The sequence below is a fragment of the Cyanistes caeruleus genome, chromosome 8, assembly GCF_971803275.1.
Source record: "Cyanistes caeruleus chromosome 8, bCyaCae1.hap1.1, whole genome shotgun sequence".
Classification (NCBI taxonomy): Eukaryota; Metazoa; Chordata; class Aves; order Passeriformes; family Paridae; genus Cyanistes; species Cyanistes caeruleus.
In genome coordinates, this window is record NC_141708.1 from 4,484,441 (window position 1) to 4,500,602 (window position 16,162).

The following is a 16,162-nucleotide window of genomic DNA, read 5'->3' on the forward strand; positions in this document are numbered from 1 at the left end:
AGCTTCCTGAAATCTGACAAGGGACTTGCATTAGAAGATTAGAAGGCAGGAGGCTATTCAGAAAAGTCTGAATCATCTCCATCTCACCCTGTACAGGATATCAGCTTTCATACTGCTATACATTAACCATGTTATCTTCTTATCTTGAACTGGCATTTAAAATTTTTGCTCCCATTTTTGTTAGCTAACTGGAACATTTAAAACCATAAAAGAACATGAACTGAGATACTGTCTTATAGATACACACAGGAGAATCAATTTCAGGTATATGGGACACAAACTCAGTGGTCACCAACTCAAAATAACCATATCTGACCGGATAAAGCAATATGCAAATCAGCAACCAGCCACAGAGGTTTTTAACCAAGTATCTAAAACCAGCAAGACAGATAATTTATCCTGGAATTTTTTCACCTGTACCTAAAAGCTGGATTATTTCCCCAACATATAGTAGTTTTGGAGATTTTAAACTTTCTGCACAATTGTAAGGTCTCTCATAAACAGGAATTTTTTCACATTTCTTAGTTGTGTATATATATTTAAAAAAATGTATTTCAATACTGCACTTTTCTGTTTCAGGTTATTTTCTTTTAAACACCGTAAATCTCTGGATGGAACCATCTTCCTGCTGTTTGCAATGCGAGATTTTTCACTGCCTTACTATTTCACATCCCACGCTCAAAAACAATGATTCATAAAACAGTTGTGCTGGTGTGATTACTCTGATCATCTTAAACAGCATCAACTTCCCAGAAGGAGGTCACAGAAAATTTGGTACCTAACTGATAAAATTACAATTTAACCAGGTTCAAAATTACACTGAGCCCAAAGACTTAAAAAATGCAGTTGCCTAATGTGGCTTGGTAGTTCTGGAAATATCAAATTATTGAGGAAACAGGCTGAGAGCAGGAACAGCTCCCCAGAATGACTCCAGTTGTGGCCACCAACACCCAAGGTCACCTCCCTCTCTCTATTCAGATATAAATCCTGTGTAACTGTGCTAAGGGGGAGGAATGTGCTGCTTCTATTCTGGAAACGTCTCTGCCCTTTAACTTACGTTTTTAGCGGCGTCTTCTTCTTCTTGGCAGGTTTGTTGAGGCTGTCTCCTTCCGTTCCGTTCGTTTCGTTGGCACTGGCTGGTATCTCAAAAGAAGCTGGAGATTTGGAAGGCGAGCTGGCTATCTTAGAAGAAGACTTGAAAGGGTCAATGGAGTCCTCAACCACGTCCGGCTCGAAGCTGTACGTTTGTTGAGGCAGTTTGGGAGATTCCTGCATTTTTGTACTGGATGAGAAGGGGTTAAAATTGGGATCGTCCCACTTGTCGATATCAAAAGTGTAAGAGCCTTTCGTGATGGGGATTTCGTTTGGATCAGTGGGCGACTTGGTCGGGGTGGTTGGAGCATTGTCCAGCTTCTCCACCGGTTTTTTAGTCTTTGGCCTCCGTAGCGGCATTTTAGCACCAGGCTTTTTCCCTGCTTTTTTGGGAGGAGGAGTGCTCTCCTGCTGGTCTTCGCTCCCCGCTTTCTCCTCAGAATAATCGAACTCCAGCCTCACCGCGACGCCTTTGACGGGAGGGTCCTCCTGTCCCCCGGTGTCCGGCGGAGTCACCTCCCCGGCCTCGGGGGCCGTTGTTAGAGGTAGCGTTTTCCTACTGCCAGGAGGAGAGTTCTGCACTTTGCTGCCTCCGGAGCTAAATGCACTAATCCCTTCGAAACTGTCCGGATCTGAAGGGTCGGATCCTTCAGGCACAGGCGGGGCCTCCTCTTTCTCAGCAGAGATTTTGGAAGGTTCAGTACATTCGGGCTTTGCTGAGTCAGCCTTCACCTCAGGTGCTTTATCCTCACAAGCTGCTTGGCCAAGCTCAGGCGGCTCTTGTGGGGTTTCCTTCACCAGTGGAGCATCCAGAGGTTTTTTGGCTGACTGCTTCTTTTTTAAGGAAGCTGGTCTGGGTTTTTTTGTTCTCTTGAGGGTACTGGAAGCACTGCTGGAACCAGTACCATACACATCTGCTGATGGTGCTAAGGTGTCACTGTTGCCAAGGTATGATGCTCCATCAAAATCACTGGCCTGCAGGCTGAGAGATCGAGACAAGGTGGATTTGGAAATTGGGACCGAATCCGTGGATTTTCTCCGGACATTTGCTTTGGGGTCACGATTCTTGGGCTCTGCAGAGCTCGGTCCTAAGGCATGGAGAGAATCGACCAGCTCAATGTTATCGAAGTCCAAGTTGTAGGTTCCACTGCTGGCTATGGGCTTGTCCTCGTCGAAGACGGTGGAGAAAGAATGGCAAGGGGGACGGAAAGGGCTCTCTTGAACCGGCTCACTGTGTGACACATCGGTCACGGGCTCAGCTTCTGAACATGGGCCTGTGGCAACAAACACAAAACTCAGTGCACTTCAAGCACAGTTTTAGAACTGGGGCTTAGGAGGTTTTATTATAATCAAATATTACTGCAAGTAGAAGAAAATGGCATTAAAGTCATACAAATCAACTAAGCAAACCAAAGTGACTTTTCCAGTTTATGAACCAGATTAGGGGAAAAAATAGATCTGCTTCCCCAGAACATGATTCAAGGCAAGTTTCACAAAAAGACAAAATATGTATTTGCAACAGCCTCTGAAGCACCTCTTCTAAGCTACCACTTATAGAGATGGATATTACCATAATATGCTAAATATTGCAAATACCAGAAAAACTGCACATAAAGCACTTTTTTTATTCCTATTTTCTACTGTTATAAAGAGTTCACACAATTGTGTCAGAGCTCTTATGAAGTGAATCTCTTATAAATTGACTGTTCCTTCAGTAATTACATGTTGACCTTAAGTTTTGTTTCCCAAGTGCTATTTTTACCCATTTACCCAGAGGAAATTGGCTTCCTCTCCACAACCCATCAATGCTGCTCCTATATCTGCCCCAAGCAGTCAATAATTACGAGTTTATAATAAGACATGAATAATTGAGAACTTAATATGAAATAAATTATGGTAAAAGTAAAAAAAAAACAAAAAAAAGTCATTTAGGGATCTCCACAAACATTTTCAGTTGAAGAAAACTTCCTTTACAAAGCCAGAAGCTCTCTACTGATTATTTAAACCAGGTTCCTCCAAGTGTAGTTTAACTCGCTGATGAAAAGAAAATTTTGTAGAGAGATTTATATTAAAACTCTTAATCCAAGCAGCTTTCCATTGCAATTAAAGGTTTTCTCATTAAATGGAATCCTAAAATACTTTATAGAAGTCTCTTCACATGGGATATAACAACTCTACTGGACAAATTAGAAAAAGACAGAATGCATAACAAAAAATCAGGAAATACAGAGGCAGGAAAGCATGAAGGTGATGGTCCTTGCTGCCTTCCAGCTCACTAGGTTGATTATTCAAATGTTTTACAAATCCTGCATATGGTTGTTCCTGCTGTGACTGTACTACTCTGATCTGAATGTACCATGGTCACCTCTGTCCCTGTGGGGTACCCCAGATCCAGGACAGATCTCTCCAGCTCCCAGTTCAGGCTGGGCTGAGCCAGGTGCTCACAGCTCCCACTGAGGAGCAAAATGCCCCCACGTTTCCTGTTGAAGCAACACAGCCTTCTTCACTTTGTCATTTTTTTTTTTAATTAAGCAATTATAAAAAAACCCAGTCAAACAAAAATGAATGCTTTGCTCAGCCCTAAGTTATTTCAGGCATTTCTGCTCATCCTTTTCATTCCAATGCTGACATGTTTTGCAGAATAACTCTCATTTTGCCCTGCTACATTCATTAACACTGTTCATAGAAGCAATACAGACAATCAATTATTATTTTAGTGAGAAACTATGAATGGATTAAGTGGGAAAAAAATTTCCTTTGTTTCAGAAGAAATTGTATGTCTGCATAGAGACTGCAAGAATTATTATTTATGGGTGTAAAGGACAGAAAAGGATGTAAGGGAATTGGACATATTTCCCAAAGTGGCATCATGTACTTCCAGAGACTGTCAAAGGGATGACAGCTGCAGTTTCTCTTTTAAGACAGTGGAAGTTCACTAGGACAGATCAATTAAAATAATATTCTGATGTATTTTTCTGCTAAATGAATGCTAATAGCGTGGCAGTACTTCAGAACAGTTTATTTTTCTCCTTAATCCCCACTGGTTGGGCTTGGTTTCAGCCTGGCTGAGGGGTCATTAATTAGGCTTCTCACTTCAAACACAAGTCACTTGGTGACACTGATGGGACTCCTGTTAAGGGCACTCAGAGAGTGCCATAAACCTCCAGCATTAGCCTAATCTGTCCCTTTCACCCTGAAAGGAGAATGGGAGGCACTTCAGGGGAATACATCACAACAAACACTGGGATGTCAGTGGAGTACAAATGTAGGTCAGCATGAAAAGAAAGTGGGTTCTGAACAAGGAATCATCTGCAGTTATGCACTGTTTTGCCCTCAACAGCATCGAGGCCCTTGCTCAGAGTAGTATAAACATGCATTAAAACAAAGCAAAATAAAATAAAATAAACCACTGCCCCGCAGGACTTGGACCGTAAATAAGAGGCTGAGATTTGGGATGCATCACGCAATGGGAGCGTGCAAGGCTTTGCAGATACTCCCAATAAACTGGCATTTCAATTCTGTGTGCTCCACACAGTGCAAGGCTTTAATCTTCTTTAACTGCTTGTTTCATGACTTCCTCCTCATCAAATCCTTTTTACTCAAGAGTACAGATTTCTGCAGAGTGTTGCTCGATATTTTTATTGTTTCTTTATGAAACAAGATGTGAAACTGTCTCAGCAAGCACAGCTCTTGGCAGAAGTGAAATGCTGCTGTCAGCCTCTTCTGGCTTTACGACACGACTGGCTCACTCCTGGTAGCAGCAGAATTGCTGGGCCAAGAGGTATAAATGGTACTCAAGGGTTTATTACTACAAAAAGAAATGAAAACCACCCTTTCCTGACATTAACAGCCTATTCAGAGAGCAGTGACATTTGTCCTTTTACAACACAAAGTGAAGCCAATCAGTATCACTACAGTATTTTATTAAAATGTTGTTTGATCACAAAGGAACATACTATGGGAATTAAGGCAGGACTTACCTGCCCTAGAGAGAGACCAGCACAAAGTTTTAAATCAGGTTTACGCCTTTTGTTGGCACTGAGTCACCCACAATTTAGACTGGTAAGAACTGCCCACAAGAGTGATATAAAGTTTTATAAAGCACTCCAAGAACTTGGATGATAGTTGGGGAAATAACATTGCTAAAAAAAACAGGCAAGCTCCTCAAAACCTCTCATGTCATTCATTAAAAAAGAAGGTCCAAGTTCTGCTCCTTCCACTAGGAAATTCCTCTGATTCTGGACAAATTTTGACTGCATCATCTATGAAAAAAAAAACCCAAACCCAAACTCAACTATGAAAAATAAATCCCAAACCAAACAACATAAAACTCACACTTCTTGTATCCAGGTGATGAGACCTAAATATTGGAGTTACATGGCGTATTTAACACTTGGCATTTTCACCTGGCACCTGCTATGGAAGAACCAGAAGTTGCTAGAAAGTCACAGAATCACAGAATATCCTGAGTTAAGGATCCACAAAGATCACTGAAGCCCAACTCCTGGCCCTGCACAGGAGAACCCCACCCTGTGCCTGAGAGCATTAATAAGATAAGATTAATACTAGTAAGATATTATACCACTGTGTGCATTAATAAACAAAACAATTTCTGCTGCTTTTTTACAGAAGTAGCCAAGGGGCTACTTTGCTGAAGCATCTCTAAAGGAGAGAGAACCCGAATAAACTGAGAATAGGCCTAACACTCCTGAGCTGGAAACAAAATTAAACACTCTTCTGACAGGCTTAGCAAAAACATTTTAACACATGTAATAAGCAAATATGGAAGAAATTGAGTATCAGTTCTGTTTTCTAGAGAAAAAGCAAATAAAGGCAAACCTCTGGAAAATGCATACAACATGCACCCAGTTATATGTTATGAGGAAAAAATTAGGAATTGGAACTACCTTACACTAGAAATTTTGAAACACAGTTTATTTCAAATTCCTTCTTGTTATGAAAACCCTGTGATGTCAGGAAATCAATCAGTACCATTTAAAGTTCTGTAAAAATACTTTTGTCATTTATTCTAAGATATATTCTAAGATTGTATATAAAAGTTTCTTTTTAATTTTTCCATATCAGGCTTCAGAAGAAAAAACACTGAAGAAGAATGCTGTACATACCAAAAATTTAGTTTGTTTTTGTCTGGACCATAATGTCTATTGGAAAGCCTGACCTTCCCTGGCACCAGAAGGGCTCAAATATAAATACCCCATATCCTGATTGCTGGGCTGTAACACACAGAGGGCACTCCAGCTCTGACTCTCCCCTGTGAATACAATCTGAATTCAGTGACCATCTGGGGAAGGCAGTGGGGGTGACAGAAAATTCCTAGGCAAGAATTTCCTGCCAAAACCAGGGTATTTGGGACAATGGGCTTGGGGGACATTCTGGTGCTCAGATGAATGAAACAAGAGACAAGGGGACACTGCTATGGGAAGCTGAGGAGACAAATAACAATAATTTAAAACAATGACAAAAAATAGTAACTGCAACCACAAACTCTCCAGTTTACCTCGACATTATAACCCATGTTTCCCAGGATTTATTTAGGAATGGAAGGGCTCAGGGGCAGTTTCCATACTTGCTCTGTTGCTCCTCTTCCCCTGCAGACTTGCCCTCAGACTGACTCCCCTCCTCTGCTCTGCTGCTGATGGACCCGAGCCATGCAGCAGGTTTTACCCCACCAGGAGCTGGCACAAACCCAGCACGAGTCCAGCTTAGTTCACTTTCATCATATTTATTAAACAACCACTGAAGTCAACCTAATTAAAAACTCTCCTTTTGGCTTTCCAGCAGTGGGGTCCAGCTGCTGTGCTAATGATATCATGCAACACAACTGCAGCCATCTGCATAAGACATTACTGTCAGCTATAGATGAAATAATCCTTTAAACACTTTCTGTGCTCCCTCCTTTCACCCAAACAGGCTCTGTCTCCCATCCCATGTGAAGACAAAGCCATGTGGCTGCTGAACCAGGAGCCCAGCAGGACAGTGCTGACCCTCCACGTGCCAGGCTCTCCAGCTGCCCATATTTCTCACTCCTCCTCTAGGGAAACCTGTTTTTTTAGCTGTATGGTGCCATCCAGGAACTCTGCTTCAACGCCCCTAAGCCCTGAGGAAGGGACTCACTCTCTTTGTGTGCAGTCACATGCATAACTTATTAAATAAATAAACTACAAGACACTCAAGTGGTTTATAAAGTATGAAATGTTTAACATTTCTCATTTCTAAACACCTAAACTATAGTCTTACTATTATTTATTTCTTCTAAAGATTTCCAAAACAAATGAATGCTTTGTGTTGCCCTCCTACATTTGGATTTTTTCTGCATTACACATCTTCTTCCCCTCCAGTAAATTCCCCTGTTGTATAACTGTGTTTTGCATCATTTTGGAATACTGAGCAGATCTCTGTCACTTTGCTGTAACTTGCCTCCCATGGACAATCTGATTTGCAAATGAAGTGGTTTCCCCTCTACCATCCAGTGACCTTCAATGAAGTTCACACTGGCTGTGAATAGCTATATTCAGTTTCTCACTTTTCTTCAGAAAGATCTGAAAAAAAGGAGGGGGAGAACGGGGATGGAAGGAGACAAGAATCACATGTGCCAGGGAAGCAAATGTGTAATCAAGGGATTGAAGATAATCTATTGCAGTAATTAAAAGCACACTCCAATCCTGTTCAGCATGTGTGTTCTTTTGTTCTCTGAGCACTTACTTTGTAATCATTGGATTGCCAGAGATTTAAAAAAAGGAAAGAAGATGCAGAATGAACAACTTTTGTACAGTGACGAGGGAACTCTAACAGCGGAAAACAAAAAGCATCAGGGCTCCTCTGTATTTACCTTCTGTTTTGTGAAATCAGTTTGTAGAAAATCCTTGATACTTCTCATAAACCTTTATCATAAATCAAGATCCTAAACAGCACTGCTTAATGAATAACTCACAGAAATGCTCTAGCTGGCTTGAGACCTTTGGTGAGATGCTACGAACACAATACAAGTGAGCTTTAGACTGCTGGGAGAAATATTATCTGCATACAATTTAGCCAGGTGATCAAGATCACTTGACTTTCAGATGGAAAAAAGACAACATAATAGGGAATTCAGTCTCAAACTGTTGAGCTGTCATCCCACAGCCCAAACAAAGCTATTTTGGGCTAATAGCATGCTTTCTACTCCCTCATATTCCATTACTTGATCTGGAGAACAAAGAACATTTTTTTGTAGAAAGAATTTCTCTGGGTTTTAAACACAATTTTCCCTTTTTAAAGATTTTATTTTCCCAGTATGTACCAATTTTCACATATGTATACCATACATACATTCATACATAGCCCCGTGTTCCTCCTATAAAACCAGTATTTCTGTGGGCTTTTTCACCACCTCCTGTTTCAGTAACACATTTGAAAATGGCATTTTGTTAATTGTCACAATTAACAGTGCTCACACAGTTGCATCTGCAACTCACATCTCCTTTTTCTACTCATCTGACTCTGTGAAGATCCTACAAAAGGAAGCTTGGTTCAAAAGGAAGCACGTTTTTTTTCTAGAGAGCTCTTATTTTCTTTAATATATTTGAAATGTTATGGACAGATTCTCCATTACTTTATTCCAGGAGGCAATAGGAGTTTTTCCTCTCTGTGTGGGAAATTAACTGATATTCCAGAAGCCAATTTATTAGCATTAATTCCTTGCCTGTGCTTAGAGAAATAGCTCCCTGCATATTCACCTCCCTCAGTAACATGTCCCACTCATTACCTGTATCTTCCACGGACAGCTGAGATTTTATTTCTTGTTCCGCTACGTCTGCAACAACTGCTGCTGCTGCTGCTGCTGCTTCAGGGGGTGGCTGTGGAGGTGAAGGTGGTGCCTTGACAGGTGTAGTGGACTCCGGGGTCTCAAAAGCTTCTTCAGAGTCAGAGCTCCTGGGGAAAATCAAAGCACACACTGGTGAGCACAGGAGGATTCAGGTTTGCAGTCAGGTCTGGCAATGCTGGGCTTCCTGAGCTGGTGGCACAGACCTCAGCTCTCAGGCTACCTCTGCATTTCCCAAAGGAGATTTGACATTCCAGTGTGGCTCCAGAGCAGGAGGTCATGGCTGTGCTCTTCTCCCTAGACAGGTATTTATGTAATTTGTGTTACAGAAGTGAACACACACTTGAAAATGAATCCATCCTGCAAAACCTGCTTTGCAGTGTCAGGGTGGCTCAGCCACACAGACCAATCAATAACCCCTGTGCTACTCCTCTGCACAAGCACAACTAAATTACCTAAAAAATATAAAGACTCTTCTGAAGAGAATTTCCTAGCTTCATATAAAGCCCCCAAATATCTAAAACAGCACCAAATTTCTTTGTGTGCTCTCAAGGTTGAGAGAACAGACATGAAGATATCTGAGGTGCAGTAAACTCTTGTTCATTCTCCTTCCATGGAAGTATTAATTCTATTTTCAGCAGAATTTTACCAGAGCCCTTTTCAGACAGACCTTGTGACACGAGGTAAGACAGCCTGTAAAATGCATGGAATCCTGGTATTATCAATAATCCTTTTGTGGCATCATGTGCTCACAGGGACACAAAACCCAGGGACCACCATGGGTTGGTGCCAGCCCAGGAAGGAGACAGCAGCACCCAAAATGCAGTCATTCAAGTGAAACACAAGCTTGAAAGGGAGAAACTCTACAAAATGATGAGCAACATAAACATTAAGTGAAGATCTAAACCATTCAAGGAAACACAGCTTGCTCTTAGAGATGTACAGCCATATGAAACTGTCCTTCTAGGTCTGGAAACTGTAGATCATACTTGTTCTTAAACTGAGCCCAAATTATCAACATTTCATCCTTTGTTTGGGAGCAAGGAATGCAGTAACAATGGTGTCATATTCAATATGCACTGAACATATGTTCAAAATACATTCAATAAGCATTTCTGTTGGTCAGATGCAGTTTTGGACTGCTGGTCTGTAATGAAGTAAATTGAACACAGCAGTTTGCTAAAGGACAGGACTGCTTTGCATCTTCCCAGTGGTTCTGTGTTGCCATAAAATCAGAAGCCATTTCATCCTCCAGAAAAACTCCACAAGCCACCCCAAATCAAGGACTCCTCTCATTTTATTTGAGTTAGAAGGCAACTGAGCTGCCAGATTCTGTTTGGTTTCCTGGGACTTGTGATTATTTCAAGCAGCTCCATGTCAGGAGAAGTACAAATACTGGATTTGCATTCATTTGCCTGAATCTATCACAGCATAAAGCCTTAGGAGAGCTGGGGAAGAAGAGACCCCAGGGTCACCCCTGACACCTTGAGAAGCACAGTGGTCCCAATCTTCTCTCTTCTTCTCTGCAGAATCCCAGAGAAAGCTCCCACCTCCTCCCACCCCACCAGGATGCACATCATGACCCCGCGCCAACCAAATCCTGGCTCACACCCCTACTCCTGAAGCAAAAGGAATTCTACAAGGTTTTAACTTTGGATGTTTGGAGATTGCTTTTTTTCCCTCCCCAGACTTACGCAGCTCAAAACCACTATGTCCAGCTTCCCATTTATCTGCTCTTGCAGCTCCTCAAAAAGGCTTTGTGCCACTTCTTTAACCATCCTCATTCCTCAGGCCACAGTACAGTCAAACTGGAACAGGCACACTGCATCATTTTAAATCATACCCTTACAAAGATGCACCACGTTTTAAGTTCTACATATTTTAAGCTTAAAGAACAGCTGCAAACAAAGGGCTTCTACAAACAAAGCTGCACAATAGGTATTCAACAACAACAACAAAAGCAGCTTTCTCCTTCCTCCATGGAGCTGGTTCAGGAAATTTTAAAGCTGAAAAATCAAAGAGAAACAGAGTTGTGTGATATTTTTTTCCCAGTGTCATAAAAATAAACCCAGGAAGTTATCATCTAAACCAAGAAAATGAGAAGTAATTCATATCTCTTAGGCTTTCACGTAATTTTTCATTGTGTTGCACTTAATGTTTCACCCTCTACAATTTGAACTCGAAGTTTAGCTCTGTAAAACAATAATGTTTAGACTCCTTTTACCCAAACTGTCTGTACAGCACATGTAACATACACTGTAACTGGAATGAAGAAAACCCCTCTATTTTCATATCCTACTCGAAGGAGGACTTGTTGAACTCCCTTGATGGAGCAATACTGTGTCCTCCTTAGTTAAATTATGGAGAGAATTGGTTGCTGTTTATCTACCTTTTAAAGGAGCTCCCTTTGTTTACTTGGTCTCTTCCTTGGATGAATTTGGCATAACCATTTGAAGTAAAATACTTGTTCTTATTTGCTCACTGCATGAGTTCCCACTCTGGAAAACCTCGAGTCTGTGGACAGACAGTTGAGGTGCCTGAGCTCCAGAAAAAGGCTTTGTTTTGCCTTTGTTTTGGATTTAATCATTCCCAAAAGATTCTGATGCAACACTCCTGATTTTCAGCTAGTACAGTCAAGTAAGAACTGTTTTAACCATAACTCAAATCCTGATGTGCTTGTTATGAGAAGCAATTGTGCTCACAAAGAAAATTCCGTTTAACAAAGAAACACAAAGGGAAGTTTAATACCAGAAAAACCTTCTTTATCGTGGCCTGGGATCTGGTCAAGGGCATAAAGCCTGGAAGCACATTCCAGTACTATGCTCCAAAGTCAACCTGGAAATATTCAATCTTGTGTTTAGTTTTCCTTAGTGAAAATAGGGATGATCTCTCTTGAGATATTTTAAGATTGGAGTCCTATGTTCAAATGGTAAGAAAAGATTTTCCCAGAACAACAGGATTTTCTGTGAAAAGGAAATTACCTATTTCAGCCAGTTCAATTCACAATGCCTTTTCTCTGAGAAATTCAGGGAATACATGGAACAAAAAGAAATAATGCTGTTGCTGTACAGTTCTTGGTGCAAAACAAGACTGCCAAATTGTGATACATCCTGAGAGCCAGCACCAACTCAAAGCTGCACAAGGAGCAGCCACCACAGGTCCAGCTGAGGGCAGGTTCTCAGCAAAGGAAGGGTCTGGTACCATCTAGAAGATGACTCTGAAGCTCCAGCCAAGGATGAAGCAAAGAGCAGAGTGTGTGCCTGCAGGACTTGTTTGTGGGGCAGTGATGAAGTGGGAGCTACAGGAAGGAGAACACATTCATGCATATCCCATGCCAGCCTGGGAAATTAGTGGGTGCCTACTTTCATAACATGTCATACACATCTTTCCATCTGTATCCTTTAGATTTTGTACACAACAGGCAAACAAATATAGATTGTAGAAGTCCCAGAACATTCTTTCAGCCTGTCTCTTTCATGTCCCTTCTTGAACGACAGTGGTCAACAGTAAATATAACACATACAGATGGGGGTCCCACAGCAGGGGAGAACAGGGAAATCCAAGAATCAGACTAGACCAAACAAATCTGCCAACACTGCATCAACTTGTGGAGTCTGAGCACTCCCACTCTCATCTGGGAAGCCTGAGCTCCTGCCCAGCCTGTTACATAAATCTCTGGAGGAAGTACTGAAGGCAGTCACCAGGGTTGACCTCTCCTCCTCACCTCTGGCTCTGTGGAAACCCAGCCTCATAAGTTACATTACCTTTTTTTTATAAAACACAGGTTCTTCCAATTTAAATCCTCCCCGATTTCATAATGAAAAACCGCCTTTTTGTCGGTGTAGCTGGAAAGCAGTCAGGAAGCAAGAATGAGATTTCTTCATTCCCCTGCCTCTCCTCACTGCCTGCCCTCGTCAGGCAGACACAGCCCCTGAAGTGAGTGAGGTCACCCCAGTTGCCACCTGGAAACTCAATTCATTAAAAAGTAGCTTTCAACAGAGCTGTGGCCTTGGGCCGTGGTGGGAACACTGCCATCTGCCTCGGGTTCCTCCAATATTTACACTGCAGCAGCACAGCCAGCACCGCCGTGCTGCTGGTTTCATTTCACAGCACAGAAAAAGAATATAAAAGAAACTTCCAAGCAGGACTTTGACATGAGGACTGAGCTCAGCAGCTTCACCTCCTATGGAGGTGCTCAAGGGAGCAAAACTGGAACTGGGATGTGCCAAGGGAGCTCCACAGGCTTTTGGAGAGTTACTTCATTTAATGTTAAATCTATATAGGATTTTTATTTAATGTACAGCCTACTTTAGGATAAAAACAAACACGCCTGAGTACTTTATGGAGTACTGATCTACTGATGTGCAATATGAACACTCTGGAGAGGAAATAGAAGGTGATATTATGAATTTCTGAAGCCAGGAATTTGAACTGCATTACTGAGAAGTGCTGCCTATGTTGGGAGTGGGGAGAGGGGGATGGAGCCAAAGGAGCTGCTCTCCAATTACTTCAATTTGTACATTTTCATCCAAACTTGGTTCTTAGGATAAAGTATGGCTCATTTCCCTAATTAATGGAATGTGTCCTGGATTGAGGTCTCTCCTACCTGTCAGCAACACCAGGGATGCCCTGCCAGCACTCCATAAACTCAACTTCCTCTCTGCTGCTCAGAAAACTCTGTTCACCAATGGTTTTGTCTCTTTATTTTCTTGACATGACAACTTCTTTCTCATGGTATATTGAGAAATAGGACATACTGGGAGGAAATAAACCAGGCAATCTTAGAACATACACACAACAACAAAACCAACCTGTGCTCCATTGCCACCCAAGAGTGCTCAGAGGGTAATGCAATGAAAGCAAGCACTGCAAAGGTTCATTGGAGAGCTGATGTTTGCAGATTGCCCTCTAACTGCAGTGTGAGCTACATTTGGAGGGGTACATTGAAAATGGGGTTCTGAAGATGTGCAATTCCTCCCTGACCAGTTTTAACAGTCTTTTCCTGAGGTACAGCCGGACTCCCTGAGGGGGAGGAGACAAAAATGGGGATTTTGTCTTTTTTTTTTTCCCCATCTCATCTTTAGATCCCCAAGTTCTTTACAACTGGCTAGAGCTGCAGCTCAAGGGGAAAATGTCCAAGTACATCCATCGCCTCTAGGAAACAAACTCACACTGAAGTCCTCTGCAGACCCATTTCCCTGAGCCTTAGGACTCAAACAAGGAATCTGTCACCAGGGGATCGTCACACAGTGCTCAGCTCCTGTTCAAGGTACCGGCAGGGATCTGAGGCAAACACAGAGTCCAAGGCCGTGGCATGAAGGAGCCAAATGTGCAAACACTGCAGTGCTAATGCAAAAGCACCATCTGTGGAAAGACCTAAAGGAAACAGATTCCATCAGGTCTGGCCCGCCAAAGCATTTGCAGCTGTTGTATCATAAATTTAAGGTATAAATTTCACATGAGTATTTACTGAACAATTTATCATGCACCATGAGAGGAAACTCAATCAGTGAGAAAAGGAGAAAAAAAACAAAAACCAAACCAAGCAACTTTCTAGATTGTTCAATTTAGTACTGAAGATTAATTTTGGCTTTCATTCTTGATATCTCCCACTGGGAGATGAGCTGGAAATAAAAAGGAGGAATGAGTTCTGTAGTTTCACCTCCATCCATCATTTTCAGAGATGATCCTCATAAAGCTTGCATGAATAATTCAGGTGTGGTTTACTGATGAGCCCAGGACCAAGGATACAGGAGTGGCTGTGTCCTTCTGAGGTCAATCAGGTCGTGTGTTACTTAAGCAGGCACTTTTACTGCAGTGGCAAGGGCCACACAGGCTGACAGATTTGGAAAGACACTCAGTCACTCCAAGCTTTGGAGTTTCTAAAGCCAGAGAGACAAGGCAGTCAGAGATATGCATTAATTTCAGTCAAAGTAATTCACTGTAAAAATTTGATAAAAACTTTTTCAGATTTCCAGGTGTCATTTTCAGTGGTTAAACTGATTTTCTCTTAAAAATCCCCCAAACCCAAGTAAGCTACAGCAAAAAAAGAACACTGAGACAGGATGTTCCAGCAATACATCTTTCCAGATGAAGATCAATCCTGCTCTCAACTCTGCCTCTGAAGTGCTGCACACACACAGAATCATAAAATAGTGTGAGCTGGAGGGGACCTTTGAAGTTCATTGAGTTCAGAGCTCTTGGTCAGTTCAGCTCAAGTCTGCTTTATCCACTCAGGCTGGAACATTCAAACATCATGAACAGTTTCTTGTTGTAAATGTATACAGAGTCCAGAGGAAGAAAATGACTGCTCATTACATTTTACATTTGAGGGCTTTTTCCTTTTGTTTATATAAAATTAAATAACTGACAATCTCTCATAATTCATCTTGTATCACTTATGGTATCACTTATAGTACAGTTACACAAATCTAATACAGAGACACATAGAGTCTTCCCTCTTTTTCTTTTTCCCCTTCAGACTCCTACAAATACAGCCCTGCATCATAATTCAAAAACATCAGGAGAGCCCAAATGGTAATTCCTTTCCTGGAGCTCAAGTTACCACTTCAGGCCAGCAGCCATTAGCTGACCCAAGGGCCTACTTGTGAGGACCAAGAATGTTCTACAGCTACAAGAAAAGGTCATTTTCCTAATCCAAGCACTAGGTCAGGATAATATCAAAGATGTGACAACTTTCTATGCTGTGATTTTTACATAATATTTGCCTACACAGTGACTTCCAGCTAACATGACGTTCCCCAATAATTAGCTTCTTTTAATATAATGATTGTTTGTGATTACATGTTTTGAATATGAAACATCCCTACAGATTTTAAATTTTGATATTAAATTTGTATAGCAACCCACAGAAAATATAGATGCAATGATGGAGTTATCTGGTTATTTTAGGTATTAATATTTGGCATCTACCAAATTGGAATTAGTCTCCCTATCATATCTAGCACCCACAGATTTGCTGAATACATGGTTTTAGAAAACAATGCAAATATATGTGGTGAGCGGGATAAACCTCACAAACTATTTCCCCTTTCTTTAATAAAACATACCTTTGAAATTACAGGGTGTCTCATAATAATTCAGGACCCTCTCTGGGGGTTGGAGCAGATGATCTCCAGAGGTCCCTTCCAACTCCAACCACTCTGATTGTGTGAAACTGTGAAAGCCAGTAACCTCAGCCCAGTGCTGGAGCTGAAAGATGGGTGACACTTGAGGGCCCATGGAAAG

General features: G+C 41.6%; 1 protein-coding gene across 28 annotated transcripts in view; it reads right to left on the bottom strand.

The window, feature by feature from the left end:
* TACC2 (transforming acidic coiled-coil containing protein 2) overlaps window positions 1-16,162 on the bottom strand; it is a 118,911-nt gene that overhangs the window by 30,346 nt on the left and 72,403 nt on the right. For all 28 annotated transcript variants that reach the window (XM_086900291.1, XM_086900294.1, XM_086900287.1 and 25 more), the window contains 2 exons: window positions 8,858-9,024; window positions 1,058-2,366 (listed from right to left, as the gene is read on the bottom strand). In XM_086900291.1, the coding sequence (XP_086756417.1) occupies window positions 1,058-2,366; window positions 8,858-9,024 (1,476 nt within the window). The remainder of the gene's footprint in view (window positions 1-1,057; window positions 2,367-8,857; window positions 9,025-16,162) is intronic.